Source organism: Pieris napi, chromosome 13 (genome assembly GCF_905475465.1).
Source record: "Pieris napi chromosome 13, ilPieNapi1.2, whole genome shotgun sequence".
Classification (NCBI taxonomy): domain Eukaryota; kingdom Metazoa; phylum Arthropoda; class Insecta; order Lepidoptera; family Pieridae; genus Pieris; species Pieris napi.
Genome location: NC_062246.1, coordinates 10094524 through 10115775, shown reverse-complemented (window position 1 = coordinate 10115775; position 21252 = coordinate 10094524). Strand labels below are relative to the sequence as shown.

At 33.1% G+C, this 21252-nt stretch overlaps 2 protein-coding genes and 1 long non-coding RNA gene across 3 annotated transcripts; 2 read left to right on the top strand and 1 right to left on the bottom strand.

Moving 5' to 3' along the window:
- The first annotated feature begins 175 nt into the window (after nt 1–175).
- Nucleotides 176–5702, top strand: LOC125055358 (peroxisomal biogenesis factor 19). The gene is made up of 8 exons (XM_047657786.1): nt 176–345; nt 805–960; nt 1064–1114; nt 1502–1590; nt 1938–2063; nt 2519–2670; nt 3422–3542; nt 4549–5702. The coding sequence occupies exons 1-8, from the start codon at nt 276–278 to the stop codon at nt 4654–4656; spliced, it is 873 nt and encodes a 290-aa protein (XP_047513742.1). The 5' UTR covers nt 176–275; the 3' UTR covers nt 4657–5702.
- A 3503-nt stretch (nt 5703–9205) lies between these two features.
- LOC125054970 lies at nt 9206–11419 on the top strand. The gene is made up of 2 exons (XM_047657104.1): nt 9206–9465; nt 9882–11419. The coding sequence occupies exons 1-2, from the start codon at nt 9216–9218 to the stop codon at nt 11384–11386; spliced, it is 1755 nt and encodes a 584-aa protein (XP_047513060.1). The 5' UTR covers nt 9206–9215; the 3' UTR covers nt 11387–11419.
- Nucleotides 11420–12241: 822 nt separating this feature from the next.
- Nucleotides 12242–14977, bottom strand: LOC125055641. The gene is made up of 2 exons (XR_007117939.1): nt 14771–14977; nt 12242–12372 (listed from the first exon to the last, which is right to left on the bottom strand). It is a non-coding gene; the product is annotated as an uncharacterized LOC125055641 (long non-coding RNA).
- Between the last annotated feature and the right edge of the window lie 6275 nt (nt 14978–21252).

The following is a 21252-nucleotide window of genomic DNA, read 5'->3' as shown; positions in this document are numbered from 1 at the left end:
CTCCTTTCGCACAGACTACATAATTAAGATCATCATAGATATAACCATATCTATGAAAAAAGCCCTCCTAGTGTCTATGGTCACATCTTGTGATTTATTTTTATAACGTGCAATGTTGCCTATGTCAATTGTCACCTTTAGTAATCATTTGAAAATATTTATAGAATTACTTGACCTATGAACTGTCAAAAGCAGTCAAAAATTTTCAGCGCTGAGAAGTTGAAGCTCCAGTGGGCAATATTTTATTTTGTTTTTAATAAATTAATTAAAAAATAATGGCGGATAATAAAGAAGTGGACAAAAAGGACGATGATCGCGATCCAGAACTCGATGATTTGTTGGACAGTAAGATATAATTTAATTTCTGTAACCTAAAACAATTATTACACAACATTCGAAGGTAATCTTTACAATTTCGCGATAAATTCAAGGATAAAAAGTGAATAAGAATATTTGTAGTTAGAATGCTCATTATTTAATTATAGCTCTTACAATTTATATTTAATTATGTAGTCATTCAAGTGTTTTAATGAATAATATATCTGTAATTTGCATTTTATTTTTATTCAAACAGATACATGTGATATGTAATAATTATAATAAAAGTCGTTGATTCTTAAATAAAATTAACATAATATTCTGATAGTCAAAATATCTAGTAATTATAACTTACAATGATATTGATATGAGAGTATCACATTTACCACAAAGGTCTGCATTTACTAGTTGCAATGTTAAGTGCATGTATTTAAAACAACATTTAACATCACTGGAAAAAGGTTTTATAAATAATTTTATTCTTAGGTGCCTTACAAGACATGACAAAGAAAGAGCCTTCTGCAGAACAAGTATCTACTGGGGAAAGTCAAAATATGTGGAGTGAGGAGTTTATAAAGGAAGCTGCAGCACAATTTGAAAGCAACATGGCTACTATACTTGGCAGTTTTAGTGGTGTGCCTGGTAGGGTCCCATTGATACATATCATAGATTTCTAAGTATTGTCAATGAAATTTCAAATTATGTCTTGTGCAACTTTTATTATTATTAATTGTTATAATTTCAGAGGATCAAATCTCACAGGACCAAATAGCACAAACATTCTCCAAAATGGCTGGTATGTTTATTATTATTTCATTATTAATTTCTGTTAAGCATGAGAGCATACTAAAAATCTGGTTTCAGCCCAGTTCATATAATAAATTGTTTAGAAAAAAAGGTAATAAAATCTTGCCTATTTTTTAATATATTATTGAACTTGCAACTAAATTAGCAGTCTAGTGTGATATTCACCGCAAATTTCATTTATAAATTGGAGGAAAATTTTAAATATATTTTAACAGTTTCTTATGTAACTATGGTAGATAGATTTCTGAACATTTAACAACAATAATAGACCAAACTTGTTTATTAACTTTGTTACACTGGTAATTGAAACAGATCTTCCGAGTGTGCATTGACCAATATTCCATTATGGAATGAATAAAGAGTTGTCAATTTTCAGAGGCAGCTGCCCAAGTGCTAAAGCCACAAGGGGAAAGCAACAATGCACCTGTGCAAGGTGATCCTGCTGTACAGGGCAAGATAGATGATGTAAGATAAGTTTTTCTTTATCAACGAAGCTGACAAGCTAACTTTTTTGGTACTATGTGCATATGATTTTTTGTTAGTAAGTTTCTTTTTTAAGCTTATTTATAGAAATTGTCTATGTCTCTTTGCCTATTAAAAATGCAGGTTGTAATTTAATTAATTTATAAATGCAAAGATGTTGAATTTTTTCTTATCTATACATTGATTTTATTAAAAAGTACCTTGGTAAAATGATGAGTTTAGAACTAAAACATAAAAAATTAGGACTACAATTTTTTTAACGATATTACTTTAAATGTTTACAGAAATTTCCTTATTAACATTTTATATTTATTTTAACATTTTCACAGGTATCAGCAGCAATATCTCAAACTCTGCAGAACCTTAACACCAATACAGAGAACTTACAAACACCCTTCTCAGATGCTGACCTTGCAAATATGTTTGCGGAATTCAACTTATCTGAAGGAAGTCAGGTACACTAATATTTAGAAGCCTGTTTTAATGATCTTTTCTTATGTATTTTGTGCATTAGAAGAGAGCGTTCAAGTATTACGTCACGCAATTTTTGGAGATTATTGACCCCCCCCCCATGTAACGCGCCGTAAGGTTTTTTTGTATACCCAAGTACTTGGGTACCCAAGTATAGTAAAACGTTTCGTGACCACCTAGTGACTCTTTAGTTGTGTGGTGTAAGTCGAAAAAAATATTAACAATAACGCGTAATATAATCCCCGCCCCGCATCGTAACGTTTTACAAAAGGCCAAAATACGTTACGTAATACTTGAACGCTCCCTTATTGAAGATGTCTAATATATTATTAGGACTTTAGGCATCTAATGAAAACTAACCTATCAGTCAGTGAGTCATAGGAATACTTAAAAATTTATGATTTCTTGCAAATATATATTTGAATAATTTTATTTACAGGAGGGCAACGCCTTTATACCTTTCATGCAAGGAATGATGCAGTCATTATTGTCAAAGGAGGTGCTCTACCCTTCGCTAAAGGAACTAGTTGACAAATATCCCGAGTGGCTTCGGAATAACAAAGACACCTTGGATCCAGTAGAATATGAAAGGTAGGTTTATTTGGTTCATTGAAAATTTTTATTTAATAATAATTCCACCCTTATCACCTCAACGTTCATCATTCCACAACTGAGCGTTTTTAAGGCAGTTTTTGCCGCACACCATTTGGAACCAGCTGCCCACTGAAGTATTTCGAACTAATTCGACTTAGAGTCCTTCAAGAAAAGAGCGTATCAATTCTAAAGGCCGGCAACGCACTTGCGAGCGTTCTGGCGATGTGTGTGTCTATGGGCGGCAGTATCACTAAAAATTAGGTCATCCTTCAGTCCGTTTGCCTCCTCAAACAAAGTATAAGTGTCAAAACCTAGCTATAGTGTGTATCCCGTATGTCAAAAATCAATATAATAACTTTTTTTTGTTTTTATTATGTTATGATACAAAAATATAATACATACAACCCCTAATTTTCACCCCTCTACGATCAACCCCTATTTTTCAGTATAGTAGATAGTTATTTTTATTAAACTAAAATATTGTTTCCTAGAAATAATATACATGGCAAAACGTTTGCCGGGTCACCTAGTATTTTTTTTAATATGTACTAGTGTGTCATAATTATAATTAATACATCAAAGTTTTCCGTACATGGCTATTAATTTTGAATAAATATTTTTTTTCATTACCTTTCTAGAGAATTCCTGTAAATCTGTTACGAATTGGGCACGACCAACTTTTATTTTAGGTTATTTTGATAAGAAAAATTACTGAACGTTATCAAAAATTATTAGATTATATCTTCAGGTTCACCCAGCAAGAGAAATTGATGCGTCAGGTGTGTGATGAACTGGAGCCGGAGCAGGAGTCCGACCCTGAGGATGTCAAGAAGAGACGCTTTCAAGTTGTCTTGGAGTTGATGCAAAAGGTCTGTGATATAGACGATTATGAATTTATCTAACCTATTCATTATAATTTATCTTTTTTTTTATTGTGTCATATATTCCAAAATGTATATGTATGTGTTTATCACCTGTCTCTCATTAAACAAAAAGGAATAATAATGCAGAGAAATCTGCTTAGTACACTTAAGGCCGATTTACATTATCTTAGTGTTTAGGAGAGTGCTTTAGTACAACTTGAAAGGCAAGTTCTTTAGCGTAGCGTTTACTAAAGCAAGTAGCGTTTACATGTTTCAACTAAAGTACTATCCTAAAGCACTCTCCTAAACACTAAGATAATGTAAATCGGCCTTAAGACATGAGACAGATATTTTCTGCGTCTGATTCAACAAGGAAAACCTTCACAGTTTGGTTCTCCACAAAACAATATGCTTAGACCTTATTTAAAAAAAGGGTTATTAAAAGTAATCTATATAAAAGAGGGCTTTAAAAAGCCTTTTGGAGTAAAAAAAACTTGTTAATAATTATTAAACATTTTATACATCAGTGACGTGACGTCATAACGGTGACAGATTAGTCGAGTCGACGATGACGTAGCTTGCTTGTAAATAATGTCTTGTTTAATCCTACTACTATCTTGGAATTTTGTCGGTGCCTGTTTTTGATCGAAAAATAATGTCTATTTCTGTAATTTAAGAATTATTATTGATAATATTTAAAAACCCTTTTACAAGTGTTTACAACCAAGCTACGTCACAGGGACTATAGCGACGCCATCTTGCCTAAGAACTTCGCCGCTTTATAATTATGAATAAAATTAGAATGTTTAAAAGAATTAATACTAATTTGTATGGGCTCTATAGTCACTTATAAATATTTTTTTGACATGGTTTTTAAAATCTTATCAAATAACCCATAGAGTTCAAAGACACTTACAAGATAACTTATTATAAAACAATGAAACAGACACAGAAAAATATCTGCCTCATGCCCTATTATGGGACGGCAAACAATAACATTGATATTTCCCAGACGCAAGACCTTGGACAGCCCCCCACAGAATTGGTGGGAGATATGGCTGAACCTCCTCCGGGATTCACCCCCGCTCCCGATACGAATTCACAGTGTTCACTAATGTAAGGGGGGAGAGAAGATTAAAATGGGAATTGAAGGAAGTCACCAGAGAGCAAAGGAAAAGTTTGTTGGAAGCCAAAAACCCCGAAATAGATATAATATACTAATTTTGACTGATTTATGAAATGTATTAAAAGAATATTGTGCAATATTGCAACTCGGATCAGTCTGATTAGGCCCTCGGTCGACCGCACACACGACGCATGCCTCGTACACAGTACGAATATTTGACACAGATGTTTTAGCATATATTTCCTTAGACACAATATACTAAACACTTAGTATACTCGAACGGCAATCAAATTTAAATCAAGTTTTTTTTTTCTTTTTTGTCAAACTATTTCTGTGTGAAGTTTGACGTGTTTGACAGCTCTCAAGACGATTGTTACTTACGAATTGAGTATGGAGATTAGTTTAGAAGTAAACTTTTTTTTAATTTACTAAACTTGACTTCGTATTTTGTATGTGTGTTCTCAATTTCAACGTTAAACATTCAAACAGGTAAAAGTGTACGTAATGTGTAATACTCGCGTAAATAAGATATAGACGCATCAAGAAGTCAGCTTTTAGCAAAATGAAATAACAGTGTAAATAAAGCTTTTAGCATATTAGATATATACTTTGTTCTGACCAACATATGACATAACTTGTAACGTAAACCAAACGTACTACGAAGGACACGTATATGAAATCATAGATACTGTCGTCTATCGATAATTTGAAGTGTTTATCATACACAGACTTGCCAATTGTTTTGGACAATGATAGACTGAAGTCGCGCACTCAAAAAACTATTACAGACTGTTTTTATTACAGCTGTAATTTAGAGGGTAGTTTCATATTCTTGACTTGAATCCCTTTTACTCAATTATCCGGCTTATTTGCTTGAGAATGCATGTTTAGAAATAGTAATTCCAGTGAAAGCGCTCAAAACGTCGACGTATCGGCGACTCCGTGTGTGCGGTTGGCCTAGATTTATTTAAAATGTTATATTTTATAAATATATTGATTAGATTAATGTAATGGTTATTTAATAAAGGTTTTCAAATAAAGACGTGTTTGATTTATGACTCATGTAGCCGAAGATTCACTTAATAATAATATTCTTTCAGATACATTATATCTTTATATATATAATTCTACTGTACGTGTGTATGTCACTGAACTCCTCTTAAACGGCTGGACCGATTTCAATGAATATTTTGTATGCGTTTGGTAGGCGTCCTAGATGTTTTAGATTCACAAATCAGCCCGGCAGATGGTGCTGTAGTCGGTACTTTCATACTTTGTTTAATATCCTAATCGCTTGAAATATCATGCAGGACAACGTCTGTTGGGTACGCTAGTTTAAACATATATATATACCTCATTCATTCCTCGATGCCCCTTCTTGGCAAAGCCCTCCAAATCCCGCATTTCTGTCTGCAATGTGCCACCATCTGATATTTCCTTAATCTGGTCTATCCACTTTCGAAATTGTCTTCCTATTTTCCGTTTATTGTACCTTGGGTCTCAGTTTAAGACTTTTTGGTTCCTCTTACCAAGTGCCCCGCCCATTTCCACTTAAGTTTATTTATTTTTATTGTTACATTCTTAGTTATTCTTCTTAATGATGTATTACCTTTTTATGTATTCTTCTCTTCCCTATCTTATATTTAAATATATAGCGTATATTCAAAATTTTATTATAATTCTACTAATCTGTAACTTCGAGACATTGTTCGTGTCGAAAATTTTGCTTTGAAGTAGTGGTAGGGAAGCCCAAGAGGGGATTTCGGGATTTACTAAAGCGCGGCAGATTAATATACAGGGGGATACCTTGTACCCGGTTAAGTACCTCCACAAAATATGAGGCCCCTATATAAGGCCGCCCGTGAAGGAGACAGGATCAGATTAGTAAAAAAAAATTGACCATCAGAAATTCCCGAGCGCGTCAGATTAAGGTAGGGTGAGTTAATTACATCCTAAAAAGTGTATATTCCACGAATCTGACAATTTGAGAGTGACGGAAAAAAAGGGGAGGGCAACAAAGTTGTAAAAAAAAACGTCATCTCGACATTCTCGAGCGTAGCAAATTTTTTTTTTATTTTGAAGGAAATAATTCAAGAATAATGAAAAATATATAATCTGACGATTTCCGCAAACCGAAATAATTAGATTTACGTTGCCAAATGTTAAAAGTAAGGAATGTGACATAATGTTGAATGAAGGAAAACTGGAATTTATTAATCAAACGGTTTTCCTAGGCATTACGCTAGACGAGAAGTTACAATGGGGACCTCATATCACATCTCTTGCGGGGCGGCTGAGCTCAGCCGTTTATGCGGTTAGAAAGATAAGATATTTAACCAATGTAGAAACTGCGCGTTTGGTCTATTTTAGCTACTTTCACAGCATAATGTCTTACGGCATTTTACTGTGGGGTCGGGCTGCTGACATAGAATCCATTTTTATTTTGCAAAAGAGAGCGGTCAGAGCCATTTATAATCTACGTCGTTGCGAATCTCTCAGGGAACTATTTAAAAAGATTAATATTATGACAGTACCTTGCCAATTCATTTATGAAAATATTATGTATGTAAGAAAGAATCTACATCTTTTTTGTAAAATAAATGAAAGACATAATTTTAGTACTAGAAATAAAGATAAAATAGCTCAACCATCTTTCAGATTAGCCAAAGTTCAAAATTCATTTATGGGGTACTGTGTGAAATGTTACAATAAAATACCTTGTGACATTTTAAAACTAAATGAACGAAAATTTAAATGTTTTATTAAAAGTACACTTTGTAAACAAGCATATTACAAATTAGATGATTATATTCAAGATAAGAATGCTTGGAAACATGCTGGTCCTGCTCCATAGGACAATCCTATGATTGGCTCTATAGCCTGGACAAAATCAAATTGGTTGCTGATTTTTTGCTTTAATGCTACAAATGTAATTATTATTATTATTATTTTTTTTGGATCTCACACACTGTTTTGTTGTGTTTTTTTTTAAATATTTTTATTACTCTTTAATGTTAATATTCTACGGTTTCGATATTTGTAAATATGTGAGGAACATGTATACTAACTTTTTTAGTATAGTAGTTTATTCTAAGAGTACATTGTCTTCACATATAATTATTTAACAAATGTAACAAAATATTGTAAACCTATTTTAAAAGAGTAAGTGTGGAGTTTCTTGCCCATTCTTCTCCACACGAAACTACCTTTTGGAAGGGGCAACTAGAATCATCTTTATATTTTTTTTTTTTTTTTGACGTTCAAAAGTGCCATTTTAGATGGTCTAATTGAAATAAACGATTTGACTTTGACTTTGACTTTAACAAAAATTCGTCGATAAAGTTAAATGCGTGCAGCTGCGTGATGCCTACGTTTCCTTAAACCGATCGGAATCTACTAAACGGCGTTCTAAATATTTCCCTCAAAATTACATTTCCTGTGAATTTGAACCGATTCGGACCGATAGATTTTGAGAAATTTTGAAAAATCTTAAAAAAATAAGAAATATTTTTTTTTAAAGTGGTTTCTTTATCGATCAACTTCAAAAACTAATCCGCCTTTGAGCTTGAAAAACCACGTCGATCGCCACCAAGCTGGTCAAAAGCGGTTGATTAGTTCGAGAGATATCGTGAACGAAAGAAACCCGAAAAAGTGTTTTTTCGGGATTACTCAGAAATTTGAGGTTTGATCAATTAAAATTGCAAAATTACGTGCTTGATCCATTCAAAAGTTATTGCGGTTTGAAAATTCCAAAAATAGTGTTCTATCAGACTTTCGAGCTGGGAGAGCTCAAATGCATAGAAAATATCAATTTTAAGCGCCCAGGAATGGAATTAGCGGGAAGTTGCAGGGATGGCCCTTTAGGTGAACCGTTTTTCTAAATTTTTTTTGTCAGATCAAGCGAATCCCTCTAGATAATCGTCAGATTATGAGACAGTACGTTTAGAACATAAAGATGAACCACATATATGTATCTTAATCTGACGCGCTTGAGTATTTCAAAATTGCGATTTTTTTTTGCAAATTATGAAAATGGCCGTGGGTTTGCGTCCCATCGAAATCGTCAGATTAGTGAATGAGAGCTTTTTTTTTGGTGCACTTAACACTCCCTTAGAAAATCTGACGCGCTCGATAATTTTTTTTTTTTTCATTTTCTACCCTTAAATACAACCACCCGCATCATGCAAACGATCAGATTAACATACGTACATTATTAAAAATACGTAGGGCATTGATGCTATCAATATCTGACGCGCTCGAGGATGTCCATGCAACAGTTTTTTTTTTACATATTTAATAATCTATAGCCGCTTCCCCCACCGATGAAAAGGTATATATCATATAATATTTTTTTCTTCTTATTATCTAAGCTTTGCATCCCAATAGGTCTCTACGACGCTCGAGTAAATCCCCATTTAGCATCGTGGGCTCCCCTACCATAGGTACTTAAGAAATATTGAATACCGTTATAAAAAATATTTATACATAACAGTGAAGTTGCCAATATTCGATTTTTTCCCTAGAATGATCTGTCACTTAGACATGAATTTGACATGAACTTTTACAAATATATTTTAATGGCGTGTATTTTGGATAATTTATATTTGATAGAGAATGTTGTTATTGAGAAGGGAGTGAATATATCACCTTGCAGTATTGGGTTAGAGTTTTATGTGACATTAGAGTATGTAGATGACTCTATAGTGGAGGTGAGTGGAGACCAATGTTGCTTGGTAGAAGATGGCCAGGAAGACTGTGACGAGCTCAGGATTGTAGGAGGATGTAATGATAATATTCCTCATGGTACGATAATATTGCACAATGTAATAGATGTGTATAATTAATTATAAGAAATATTATTTTAACCGTGAAACTTTTTTCAATATTTATGCTAGTTTTGTTTTTTCTTATCAATTTGTTTCTTATTTTACAAAGTAATGGTCCTGCAATGCATTCGTTTGTTAGTCCGATTTTTTAGACTAAGATTAAAACGTAGAGTTTGTTGGAAGTGATCTCCGGAACTACTGAACCACCAGTAGACAGCTAGCTGCATTATTCCTGAGTTGTAGAGCTGGTTGTGATAAATAATTGTTAACCTGTTCACACAAGTGAAGTGGCAAAGGTAACAATTACTATCTGCTATGTATGATGCAGCTTACAGCTAGTTTAGTATAAGTACTTATTCAGGTTTAGTTTAAAGGCTGATTCGTATATTGCAGAAACTCCAAAAACTTTGGTTTTAATAGCGCCAATACTTAACCCGTATCAGAGAAAAGGTTATTGTTCAATATTCGTTGACACGAAAGCTTTAGATCACACAAACAAACGTGATATTGTTTTAATCGAATTCGATACTACCGCCAATGAAACAAATGATATAAAAATATGTAAGAACCCAGATGAGGACCCGCTTAATGACTGCAAACCTGTTGATTGTGATAGTTTTCATAATACTAAGAAACCATTCTACCATCCTAAATATAAAAGATGTGTAGAAGTACCGAGATGTGAAGATACTGCTATTTATAACCCCCTTTCTAACGAATGTGTTGAAGAACCTATCAGTGATGACGATATAGAATATTTGAAACAACATGATGGTAAAGTTAGAAACACTAAAGATATTCTTATAATACAAAATAGAATGAATGAAACAAGCGTAAGTAATAATGAAGCAAAACATCCTAAAATTACGCCTCCGAGAAATATACCAGCCGAGGACACTTTATACTTTAAAATGTTGGTAAGAAAGTGCTTCGTTGGACATAATATATCGGTGATAATTCTTAGTTGTATAGTTGTTCTACAATGTGGTTTGATCTTTGCCCTACTCTATTGCATTGCGAAGAGTTGTACCTGTTTTAAAGAAAAGAAAGTAGTAAGAAAGTTTTTCAACTACAGACAAGATGCGACTGTTACGACGCCTCTAATAAACACAAGTAACATGGATACGGAAATAGATTATCAATTTCTTAGTGATTCATCCAAAGTCGATCAAAAAATAAAGTGCTACAAAGCATGCCAGAAAGAAACTGAAAATGCCAGAGCTAGCATGTCTGATGATATCTTATCCAAATGCCTAAACAGACGAGATTGGAAACAAACTAGATCTGATACAATTCCTGAAGATGCTGAGAATGATATTAAAAGAATAGAGAATGATAATAAAGAAACTAAAGTTATGTTTGAGGACGAAATAAAACATGCTCAAACAAGTACAGAGAAACGGGATACTAGTGAAAAATCAGTTGAAGTCAACCGATCTTCTGAAAAAGAAATTCGATGTCTTAACTACGTATCAAACGTTCCAAGCTTCAATCAGAACATTAATGCGCGTTATGTTACTGAACAACCTCGTCGTACAGTCTCCAAATCAACAGAAAAAGGTGCTCAGGCATATTTCTCGAATGATTCGCTCGATGAATACTTATCTGAACGTGGTATGTTATATTTAGCTGGTGAGAATATTTCGAAATACACGTTTACTTCTAACTCGACGGAAAATAAGCCGTCCACGACGTCTATGTCGAGTAAGACTTCGAAGAACATTGTGCAAAAAGTTCTCTCGATGATGCATAAGAAATCGAAAGTGCCTCTTTCTGATCCAGGGAAAAAGGAATTAGATTTGCAGTTGTTACACATGTCAAAAGGAACTGTGTATTCGTCAAGTAATGATTCAGAGTACCGTGCTTATAGGAAAAAAGACTCTAGAACGTCGCTGTAGGTTGCATTAGGTGAAATAAAGTATTAAGTTCAATGATGTTTTAATTGTAGTTTTAGTGGAACGATAGTGGGTTGATATAATGTCCATCTGCTTGAAAAGTCTGTTAGCAGATTCTTAGGGTGCGCTGTTCCGTATTAAACCAATGGGCCACTGCACTTGACTCTGATTTACTTGATTATTTTTGTTTATAAAAAAAGTAGGAAAGCCTTTCGTGCCTTTTAACCTAAAAGAATAATTGTTTATCCGGTAATCAAAAATGACGTTTCTACACATAAAACAAAACTAACCATGCAATTGGTAGGTTTATATAAGTATTTTTCATTTTTTGATGTTAGAATAAAAAAGAATATTGTAGGAACTCCAAAACTATAACGACTAAACTTTGACGACTCATTGGTCTAGTGGTTAGTACCCCTGACTGCGAATCCATGGGTCCCGGGTTCGATCCCCGGCTGAGACGAACATCGATGTGATGAGCATTTGGTGTTGTGCTTAGGTCTTGGGTGTTTAAATATGTATTTATATGTCTATCTATTTATAATATGTATGTATATCCGTTGTCTAGTACCCATAACACAAGCTTCACCAGCTTAGCATGGGACTAGGTCGATTGGTGTGAAATGTCTTTAAAAAAATAAAAATAAAATTATATATGTTTAGATCAAGTATACACGGTATGTCTATAAAAGCAAAAGTTAAAGTTCAAATTTCAAATTATAGACAGAATCATAAGCTTAAACTCAGAGCAGATCTTGATCGGTGCGTCGTTGAATCGCCTAATATAAATAGGGCCCCAAAACTATAATAAGGGTTAGCTTAGGGCCAATACTTAAGACGTATCAGAGGAAAGGTAAATAACTATAATAAAGCACAACTCTTTAATCAAAGTCATCGGGTAATGCATTTGCAGCCATAGGGCAGATGCAGGGCGGGCACAGTGTTGATGTCTCTTCAGTTGGAGGTGTCACGTACTGTGGTGGGGTCACCTGTAAGTAACAGGAATTCAGTTATTTGAGACGTCTCGTAACTATCAATGGAGCGACTCATTGATAATTTTGGAAAGTAGACGATCAGCCGATTGCGATTTCCGGGTCACAGAGGAAGATTGGATTTTGGATATATAGTTGTGAACGGGTGCTACTTGTGGTGACTGGTCGTACTAGAATTCGTGTATGCGGTGATGTTAGTTATTTCGACTATGTGTTTGCGTGTTGTTCCCACGAGAATGTAAGTGCGTGCTCCTATTTCACCATGCCTCCTGCTGATAGAGGACAACTCTTTGTTTTTAATTTATGTTATTATTATTCATTACTTAAGATGCCATGTGGAACATGGTGTAATGGTTGCAGTTCCTTACAAACGTAGTGTAAAACAAAAAAACTTGACGATTAAAAAGAGTAGCGGAGAGTTTATTGCCAGTTTTTCTCTTCCGTTCTACGCCCTTGATTTGAGAACTGGCAGTAAATGTAAAATTAGAAGCATTTCATATATGTTTTTTGGCGTTCATAAGTGTATAGACCAGTGCAGATAGCCTTTAAAAATAATAAAAAGTGAAAAAAATTACAGTAGGATGAAATCCATTAGAAAAGCAGGGGAATATGATCAAAATGAAAGGAAAAATAAATTACGGTCGATCTGAGGTCGGGAAGGGGTACGGGGGGGAGTTTTAAGGGTAAAAAACGGTTTATCTCGATTTCCGGCAAAACTAAAAGTCCTATCGAAGAAAACTAAATGGCAAAGTTGTAGGTCATAAAAAGATCTACAAATTTTGAATTCACACATTTTTCACATAACCTCAAAATTGATGTGAAAAATTCAAAAAACCAACTTTTTGGTTTTTTATTTCTATCTTTTACAAAAATTTATTTTTTTAAATGAAATTTGGTGAAAACTTACCTTATTATGTCCCAAATATACTGTAATTTATTTGATTAAAAATATTAATTTTTTCACCTTATTTTGAATTAATATCGAAAAAACACCCTAATTTTCAATCGAAAATTCGGACGTCAAAATTTCAGCTTTTTTCAAAAAGTTGGTGTGCTTTCAGTTCGTTAAAATCTCTACTTTCCTATGGTAAAAATATATATATATATATTACCATAGTAAATCTTCTCAGAAAATGCAAAAAATCGTATGCAGTAACGCCCAGACCCGTCATCCCCTTCCCTACTTCTCTATGAATCTTCTTTAAATTATAATTAGATGCCTATTTATTACTATTTTAAGATAACTTATATATACCTGAGTGACCTTAAATAAAATTTTTAGCCTTTAGATGGGCTAAAATTTTCGTATTTCATAGAGAAGTAGGGAAGGGGATGACGGGTCTGGGCGTTACTGCATAGGATTTTTTGCATTTTCTGAGAAGATTTACTATGGTAATATATATATATTTTTTTACCATAGGAAAGTAGAGATTTCAACGAACTGAAAGCACACCAACTTTTTGAAAAAAGCTGAAATTTTGACGTCATAATTTTCGATTGAAAATTAGGGTGTTTTTTCGATATTAGTTCAAAATAAGGTGAAAAAATAAATATATTTAATCAAATAAATTACAGTATATTTGGGACATAATAAGGTAAGTTTTCACCAAATTTCGTTTAAAAAAATAAATTTTTGTAAAAGATAGAAATAAAAAACCAAAAAGTTGTTTTTTTGAATGTGTGAATACAAAAGTTTTAGATCTTTTTCTGACCTACAACTTTGCCATTTAGTTTTCTTCGATAAGACTTTTAGTTTTGCCGGAAATCGAGATAAACCGTTTTTTACCCTTAAAACTCCCCCCCGTACCCCTTCCCGACCTCAGATCGACCGTAATTTATTTTTCCTTTCATTTTGATCATATTCCCCTGCTTTTCTAATGGGTTTCATCCTACTGTAATTTTTTTTGGTTTCAAAAATTATCGGCACTGGTCTAGTATATTGTGTTACCTATATGAATAAAGGATTTCGAATTTAGAATAGTTCGTGTTCGTGTTCTGAGATTCAGAAACGAGACTGAGAGAGAGAGAGATATGAGAGCATGATATTTAAAAGTCATCTCAAAGACGTAATGGATACATTCGGAAGACATAGATCTATAATAATAATAAAAATAATAATAAAGCCTTAGACTCATCCGACGCAATGTTACACCTTACGACCAAGTGTTGTGCACATGGAGAGAAAATTTATTGTTTTAATGGGATTGGGGTTCGAACGCGAATGAACGTTGACCTAGGCTAACAGTGCTCAGTAACTTTTGTCCATTACTAGCTAATGTCACATTTCGTTTGTTCCCACTATTCCACCAGTTTATATATAGTTCAAAGTCCTGAATTCGTACCATCAAACGTTGATTAACCACTAACCACTTCATTTGCCAAAACATTTATTTACCTTGATTTTTGGGAAGTGAATATTTCCAATCAATTTGAATCTCGGCAGTGGACCTCTTGTTAGACAAAGACACTGAAATTTAAATTGCAGAAATACATTAGAAAAATATCCTTCCTCTAATAATAATATAAACAGCCCATAATGGGACAACACAGCGTGTCAGTAGATTATAGAGTGACTCTGCGAATCCGTGCTTAAACGTTCCTGGCCGTGGCAAAGTCTATAAAGATTGTCGTCGGCAATCTTAAACATTATTGCCACATTATTAGGCCGGCAACGCACTTGCGAGCCTTCTGGCAGTATGTGAAGCGGTATCACTTAACACCAAGTGAGCCACCTTCCTGTTTGTTCCCGCTATAAAAAATATAAATATGATCAGCAGGTCCCGTTATAAAAAAATTGTTATTTTAATAATTTCAAAAGACAGGTACACAGCAGGTATGGGTAGGGTATCTATGAGAACATAACAACTTGGTGTGCTAATAATATAAATAAGGTTAAATCTTTATATTGATTGAATTAAAAAATTACGATAAAAAATAAAATGTATACATACTCCCGGCTATAATAAAAAATATAAAATTAGAACAAAGCTCATTCTTATAATACTTAACAGACAAAGAAACAGAAAATTTTACTTACTTTCTTGAAAGAAAATAATTTTATTAGATTTTTTATTACTTCATATAGTATTTTTTTGTATATTACAGGTACTTACAGATCTTGGCTGAAAAAATGATGTTTGGGAATAAGATTTAGTTATATTGACCGACAAAATTTATAAATGAAGTCTTTTTGAGACAGTTTTTGTAGATATGAAATAAACATCTTTCGTCTTAGGGATGGCAGAGTACAATAAATTGTAAACAAGACGGGATCTTTAATTCTTACTATCTCCTTACTTAAAGGCCGATTTACATTATCTTAGTGTTTAGGAGAGTGCTTTAGTACAACTTGAAAGGCAAGTTCTTTAGCGTAGCGTTTACTAAAGCAAGTAGCGTTTAGATGTTTCAACTAAAGTACTATCCTAAAGCACTCTCCTAAACACTAATGATAATGTAAATCGGCCTTAAAGTCTTACGGGGCTGGTGACCGACCCAAGTGTTCACCGAGAAATCGGTTTCTTTGTATCATATCCCCTATGTGCAACGGCTAAGGCCAAAGTTGTTTGCGATACCAAGGGCCAGAACCAGTCTGTTGAACAGATCCCCGTTATCAAAGACGTTGCGCCTACTGAATGCTGTCTCCGACACTATCCTCATCTTTATAATTCGCAGAGTGAGTTCAGAGCAGCGACATCGTGTATCTTATGAATTTCATATTAAATATTTAATATAATTTCGACATTAGTAAGGGTATATATTTATGAGAATAAAATGTACTTACACGTGTCTAAAAGAGTTTGATTTATATAATTTTGTGATTAATTTAATTTAAATTAATAAAATAAAATTAATTCATATAATTTAGTCATTTCACTTACGTAATACTGCAAACAAAAATCAAAGTTAGTGAAGTCGAACTACGCATTACAAACATTGTCTCAGTAGGACTTAGGTTTTCCGTGGAAGATTTTCTTTATTGCAGTGTACATACTTCCAATATCATTACCTATTAATTAAGGTACACAAATATACATAGATACACTTACGGTTATCTGAAAAATAAATGTAATTTTTTTATCAATTGTTGAACATAATTTGTATTCAAACTTACAAATCCAATATACATACCCATTTCTGTAATGAAAAAGAATTGATATCATAAATTAACCATGAATAATCCAACAATGTAACTATTTATTTATTATAGTAGGTACAAATAAAATGATTATACCGTTATTAGCATTTTTAATCATTTCTAATATAATATTTGTCATTTAATTGCATTTTTATATAAATTCTTTGCTATTAAGTACCCTGGAAGGTTTTATAGTTACCTCAGTCTGAAATAATATAAACATTATAAATAATTGTTACGAATTCAAAGTTATTGTTTTATTTAATTAAAAACTTACGATTACTTGCTATAATGAAAATTAAATATTATTATAATCATGTAGTACTTTTCAAATTAAATTTATAGAAATTAATGTAACTTACTAAAAGCTAGAACAAAAATAAAATTAACAATTAATTTTTCAGATAAACCTTTGAAAAGCTATTATTGTCTAAAGGCAACCTGTCTAAATATAAACTAGCGGTATCGCACAGGCAACCGTGACCCGTAATTCTTGAAAAATTATATAGCTAATCCTTCCTCATGAATAATTCTAGATAGTTTTAAAACCGCAATAAATTCCGTCCAGAAATTTTGAGTTTACCGCGCATAAATAGGTATATGTATGTGCGGAGGACTTGTTTTTAGACATAGTATAAAAGATAGATAAAATAGCATAATATGTCAAATTATTATTACGCTTTACAATTTGTTTTTAAGAACTTGATCACTTATTTCTCATCGTTAAGGCAGTGAATCCGGCTACCACTCAAAACTTTGCATTTCTTTTCATATAGCCTACGACACTCACAAACGACTTTGTAGTAGTAAAATAATTTTCAAAATTGTTTCAGTCGTTCCACAGATTACCATAACCTCAGAAACTTTACAATTTATAGTATTAGTAGATAAAGATAATAAATTCTTCATAATGTAATACTTACACCACCGTCCTGAGGATTAAAAATAAAAAATATGTTAAGAAAGTTATTCGCTTATTCATCATTTATTGTAAATTTATAAATAAACAAACTTTTTAAAATTATAACGGGGGCGAACGGGCAGGAGGATATTTAGGAATGATTTTAGAGTATCGAAAGTGCTCTCTTAGATGTGGCATCTTATTTCAGTCTCTATGTACTCCAGTTTCAGTCACACAGCAGCTGAAAATGCCCTCTCAGACTTAACACTGATTCCAACTAGTGTAAGCTATAACAAGCGAAGTGTAAAAAGCTACACTTTCCTCCCCCACAGTCATATAGATTCGTCTTCTATTTATAAGTGTGTCTCGCTGAAACTCGTGAAGGAATATTAGCTTATCTCAGTCTCTTCTAATTCCTCTTTAAGAGTCTTGTTGGTTTTAATAGCGGTAGCACATTAATTCTCAGCAATCATGCACCTCCATGCAAAAAGCAATCCATCTTAGTTTTCTGTAGCGGTGATAATCTCAATACTAGCACTGGAGGCGTTTATAAGGGTATATGACGATAAAATCGTTTGATTATATTTTTAATTTATTTCCGTACGATATATTTGCTAGGCAAATGACAATTTTCGCCTATCAAGACGTTCATATAATTACAGGAATTGTCAAATATAACAACGCTGCGGTTGCTTTTGCTATTCGACGCTTAGATACGCTTGTTCATCAAAGATATTTCGAAAATGGCACGAGATCGGGATTGCATTCCCTAGGCACGACGTAGTCCGGTTCAAGTATTTGTTGCCATACCTTTCTATATGTATGAAAATAACATTGTAACCATGGCAATCAACACGGAACTTCGAATCCACGCTTTAAATTTATTGTTTTATTCCAAATAGTAATCGTTCCGTAAGCTATATTGAAACTTTTTACTGGTTTGTACTTACCGCTAACTGAAATGATTTTAAAAACAAATGTTTGTTAGTATTGTCAATGGCAAAAATAATTTCATACTTCAATGTATATTACTAGCTATCATGTATTAACGTATGCAGCGAGTTATTTAACTCTATTTTTGCACCGTATTACATACAGATCTCGACAGACTCAGGTGTATACTAAATACTTAGGTTCATATCAAAGACGATTTATTTTGTCATTGCTTTTTATTTTCAAGATGGCGGTTCGCGCCGAAACCGCGACAAGATACCGAGACCAAAGGCTGACCGTAGAGTTTGGCTATGGAGAGTTAAGATTTCACAGTGTCATTAATTTAATGTAACTTTTTTATGGACTTATTTAAGGTGTAAGTGACATTTTAATTAATACAAACATAATGCTGCTTACCGTTATCTAGAAAAGATGACATAAAATGTATATGTTTAGATGATACCTATTAATTTTACTTTCAATAAAATTCCTTTTCCATGTTTTCAAAAGTAACTTACGTTTAACTGGAATGAAAGGATGTTTAATATATTTATTGTGTAGATAAAATAATAATTACATAAAATAATAAAAGTACTTACTGTCTCCTGAAATAATTTCATACAATGCGTTTTTGTTCAAAATACTGTTTAACTTATAATATCGTAGTTTATACCATACCTGGCCCTGAAAGTTGAAATTTGTTTAAATACTTTATATATATCACAAAAATTAACACAATTACAAAAAATAACAAAGGAGTTTTCATTCATACTTTCCTCAAAAATTTTAAGTTTAATAGACGATATTCGACTCACCTTAACCTGAAAAAAATAATAATCATGTTTAAATATCTTTAATACGTGAATTGCGAACCAAAAATAATACCTAAGTACGCCTTGAATTATAAAATTGACATTCAGTGCTAGTCGTGTGGTTAGATTTAGCGATGGGAAATACTGCGTTAGCGCGTTTCAGGAACGTGACGCGAGGTGCGTTTGACAGTGACAGCTTTGTTTGTATCCGCAGACTATTCATTTATATTTAGATTTTTTAGGTTAACTAGTTATGCCCGTTGTGTAGAAATTTTGGTTTGTATAAGAATTAGGCCAGTGGCGTAACAATAGGCTGGCGTAACAACAGAGCTTGCAAAATGCCACGGGCCCCCGACGCAAGAGGGCCCCTAACCAAGAGATATTATGTTCTATGGATGAATGTGAACTCTCCAATACGTATTGGGCTAGCGTGGGGTCTTCAGATCATTCCCTCTCGCCTAAGAAAGGAGTTTTAATGGGACATATACATCGTGTAATTGAGTACCTACGCTGAAAATATCGATGTTTATTAAAATTAAACTGAGTACGTATCGATTTTTACTGATAGGGCCCCATTAAAAGAATTTGCCACGGGCCCCAGATGGTATAGTTACGCCCCTGAATTAGGCATACCATTGTCGATTAAGAGAAAATTAAAATGAGTAAATTCAACTTACTGGCGCCTGCGAAAGTATAAAAATGTTCTAATTATTTATTCATATTATTGTCAACGATAAAAGTTTAAAAACAATCTTAATTTACTTTAAAAACATTACTATATTTTCAACACAGTTAAGTCTATAGCTTGCGACTCTTATCCTTAAGGCTGTAGGTTTGATCCCGGCTGTGCTCGCTCGTACGGTGAAGGAAACTGGCGTGTCTCAAATACAAAAATGGACGACATGTCATACAGAAGGGTGATCACCTTGTCTATAAAATAAAACTGGTTAAAGAATCAGATGCAATCTGAGGCCACATAGGGTTGTACCGCCTTTGGATTATTATTATTGTTATCACTCCAGAAGCTTAATCACCTGATGAGTACGTGTCTTAGGATGTGAAGAAAATCAAGTCTGTTAATTAGTGCATCTAATTGAACTTTCTAAAAGTATATACCAGTGAGCCACTACTCGGTTTGGAAGAAATATTTCGAAATACAGTAGAACCTCGATAACGTAAACCTCGGTAACATAAAAACCTCTGTTACTTCAAAAAATACTATGTTCCCTTCCCATCAGAGCCCAAAACCTCTATAACTTAAAATACGCAACCTCTATAACGTAAATAAATAATCTCTGTATAGGCCCTCAGTAACTAAAAGAAATGTTTCCACAACCTCTATAACATAAAATTGTTTGTGAATGAGTCATTTTATAAGAGTGTCAAAACAAATGGTTTCGGTATTTCTTGCTTGCACGTGTTTACTAATGTATTGTTAACGTAAACAATACATTACCTATTGTTTGCTTTATCTAAATTCTTCAAAGCTTTGCGGCGGTTAGCTTTGTGACAACGACTTACTTGCATCATAAGTTAATGTGTTAATGTATTCTCCTCTCTATTTGTCATTGAAAATCAAATCGATTATAAACAGTGAATTTTTTAAAACAAAAGAAAATCACAGTTTTTTTTAAGTAGACTAAACCTTTAGTTGTTGTTTTATTTTTATGTAATGTAAGTAATGTGAATAAATATGATTAAATATTTAATTTTCCATCCTTTTGATGCATTCAAGTAAAAATGGGAGGAAGGGTACATAGAAACATGTACATACCTCTATATTAGCCTTTACCTGACATAGAACCTTGATAACTTAAAACCTCGATAACATAAAATATTTTGTGTTTCCCTTGGACTTTATCTTATCGAGGTTCTACTGTATTTATAGACTGTCATTGGTCAATTCACGCATATTAATTAATTGAAAGATAGAAATGTAGATAAATAAAATAATGCACTTACGCCCTTTGAACTGCAAATAAGTAAATTTTATTAAAGAAAAGAATCAATGTTGATCAAAACAAATCGGCACAAGGACGGAAGTATGGCGTACTGTGTTCCTCCAACCTAAATGGTAGATCCTCGAAGAGTCTAAC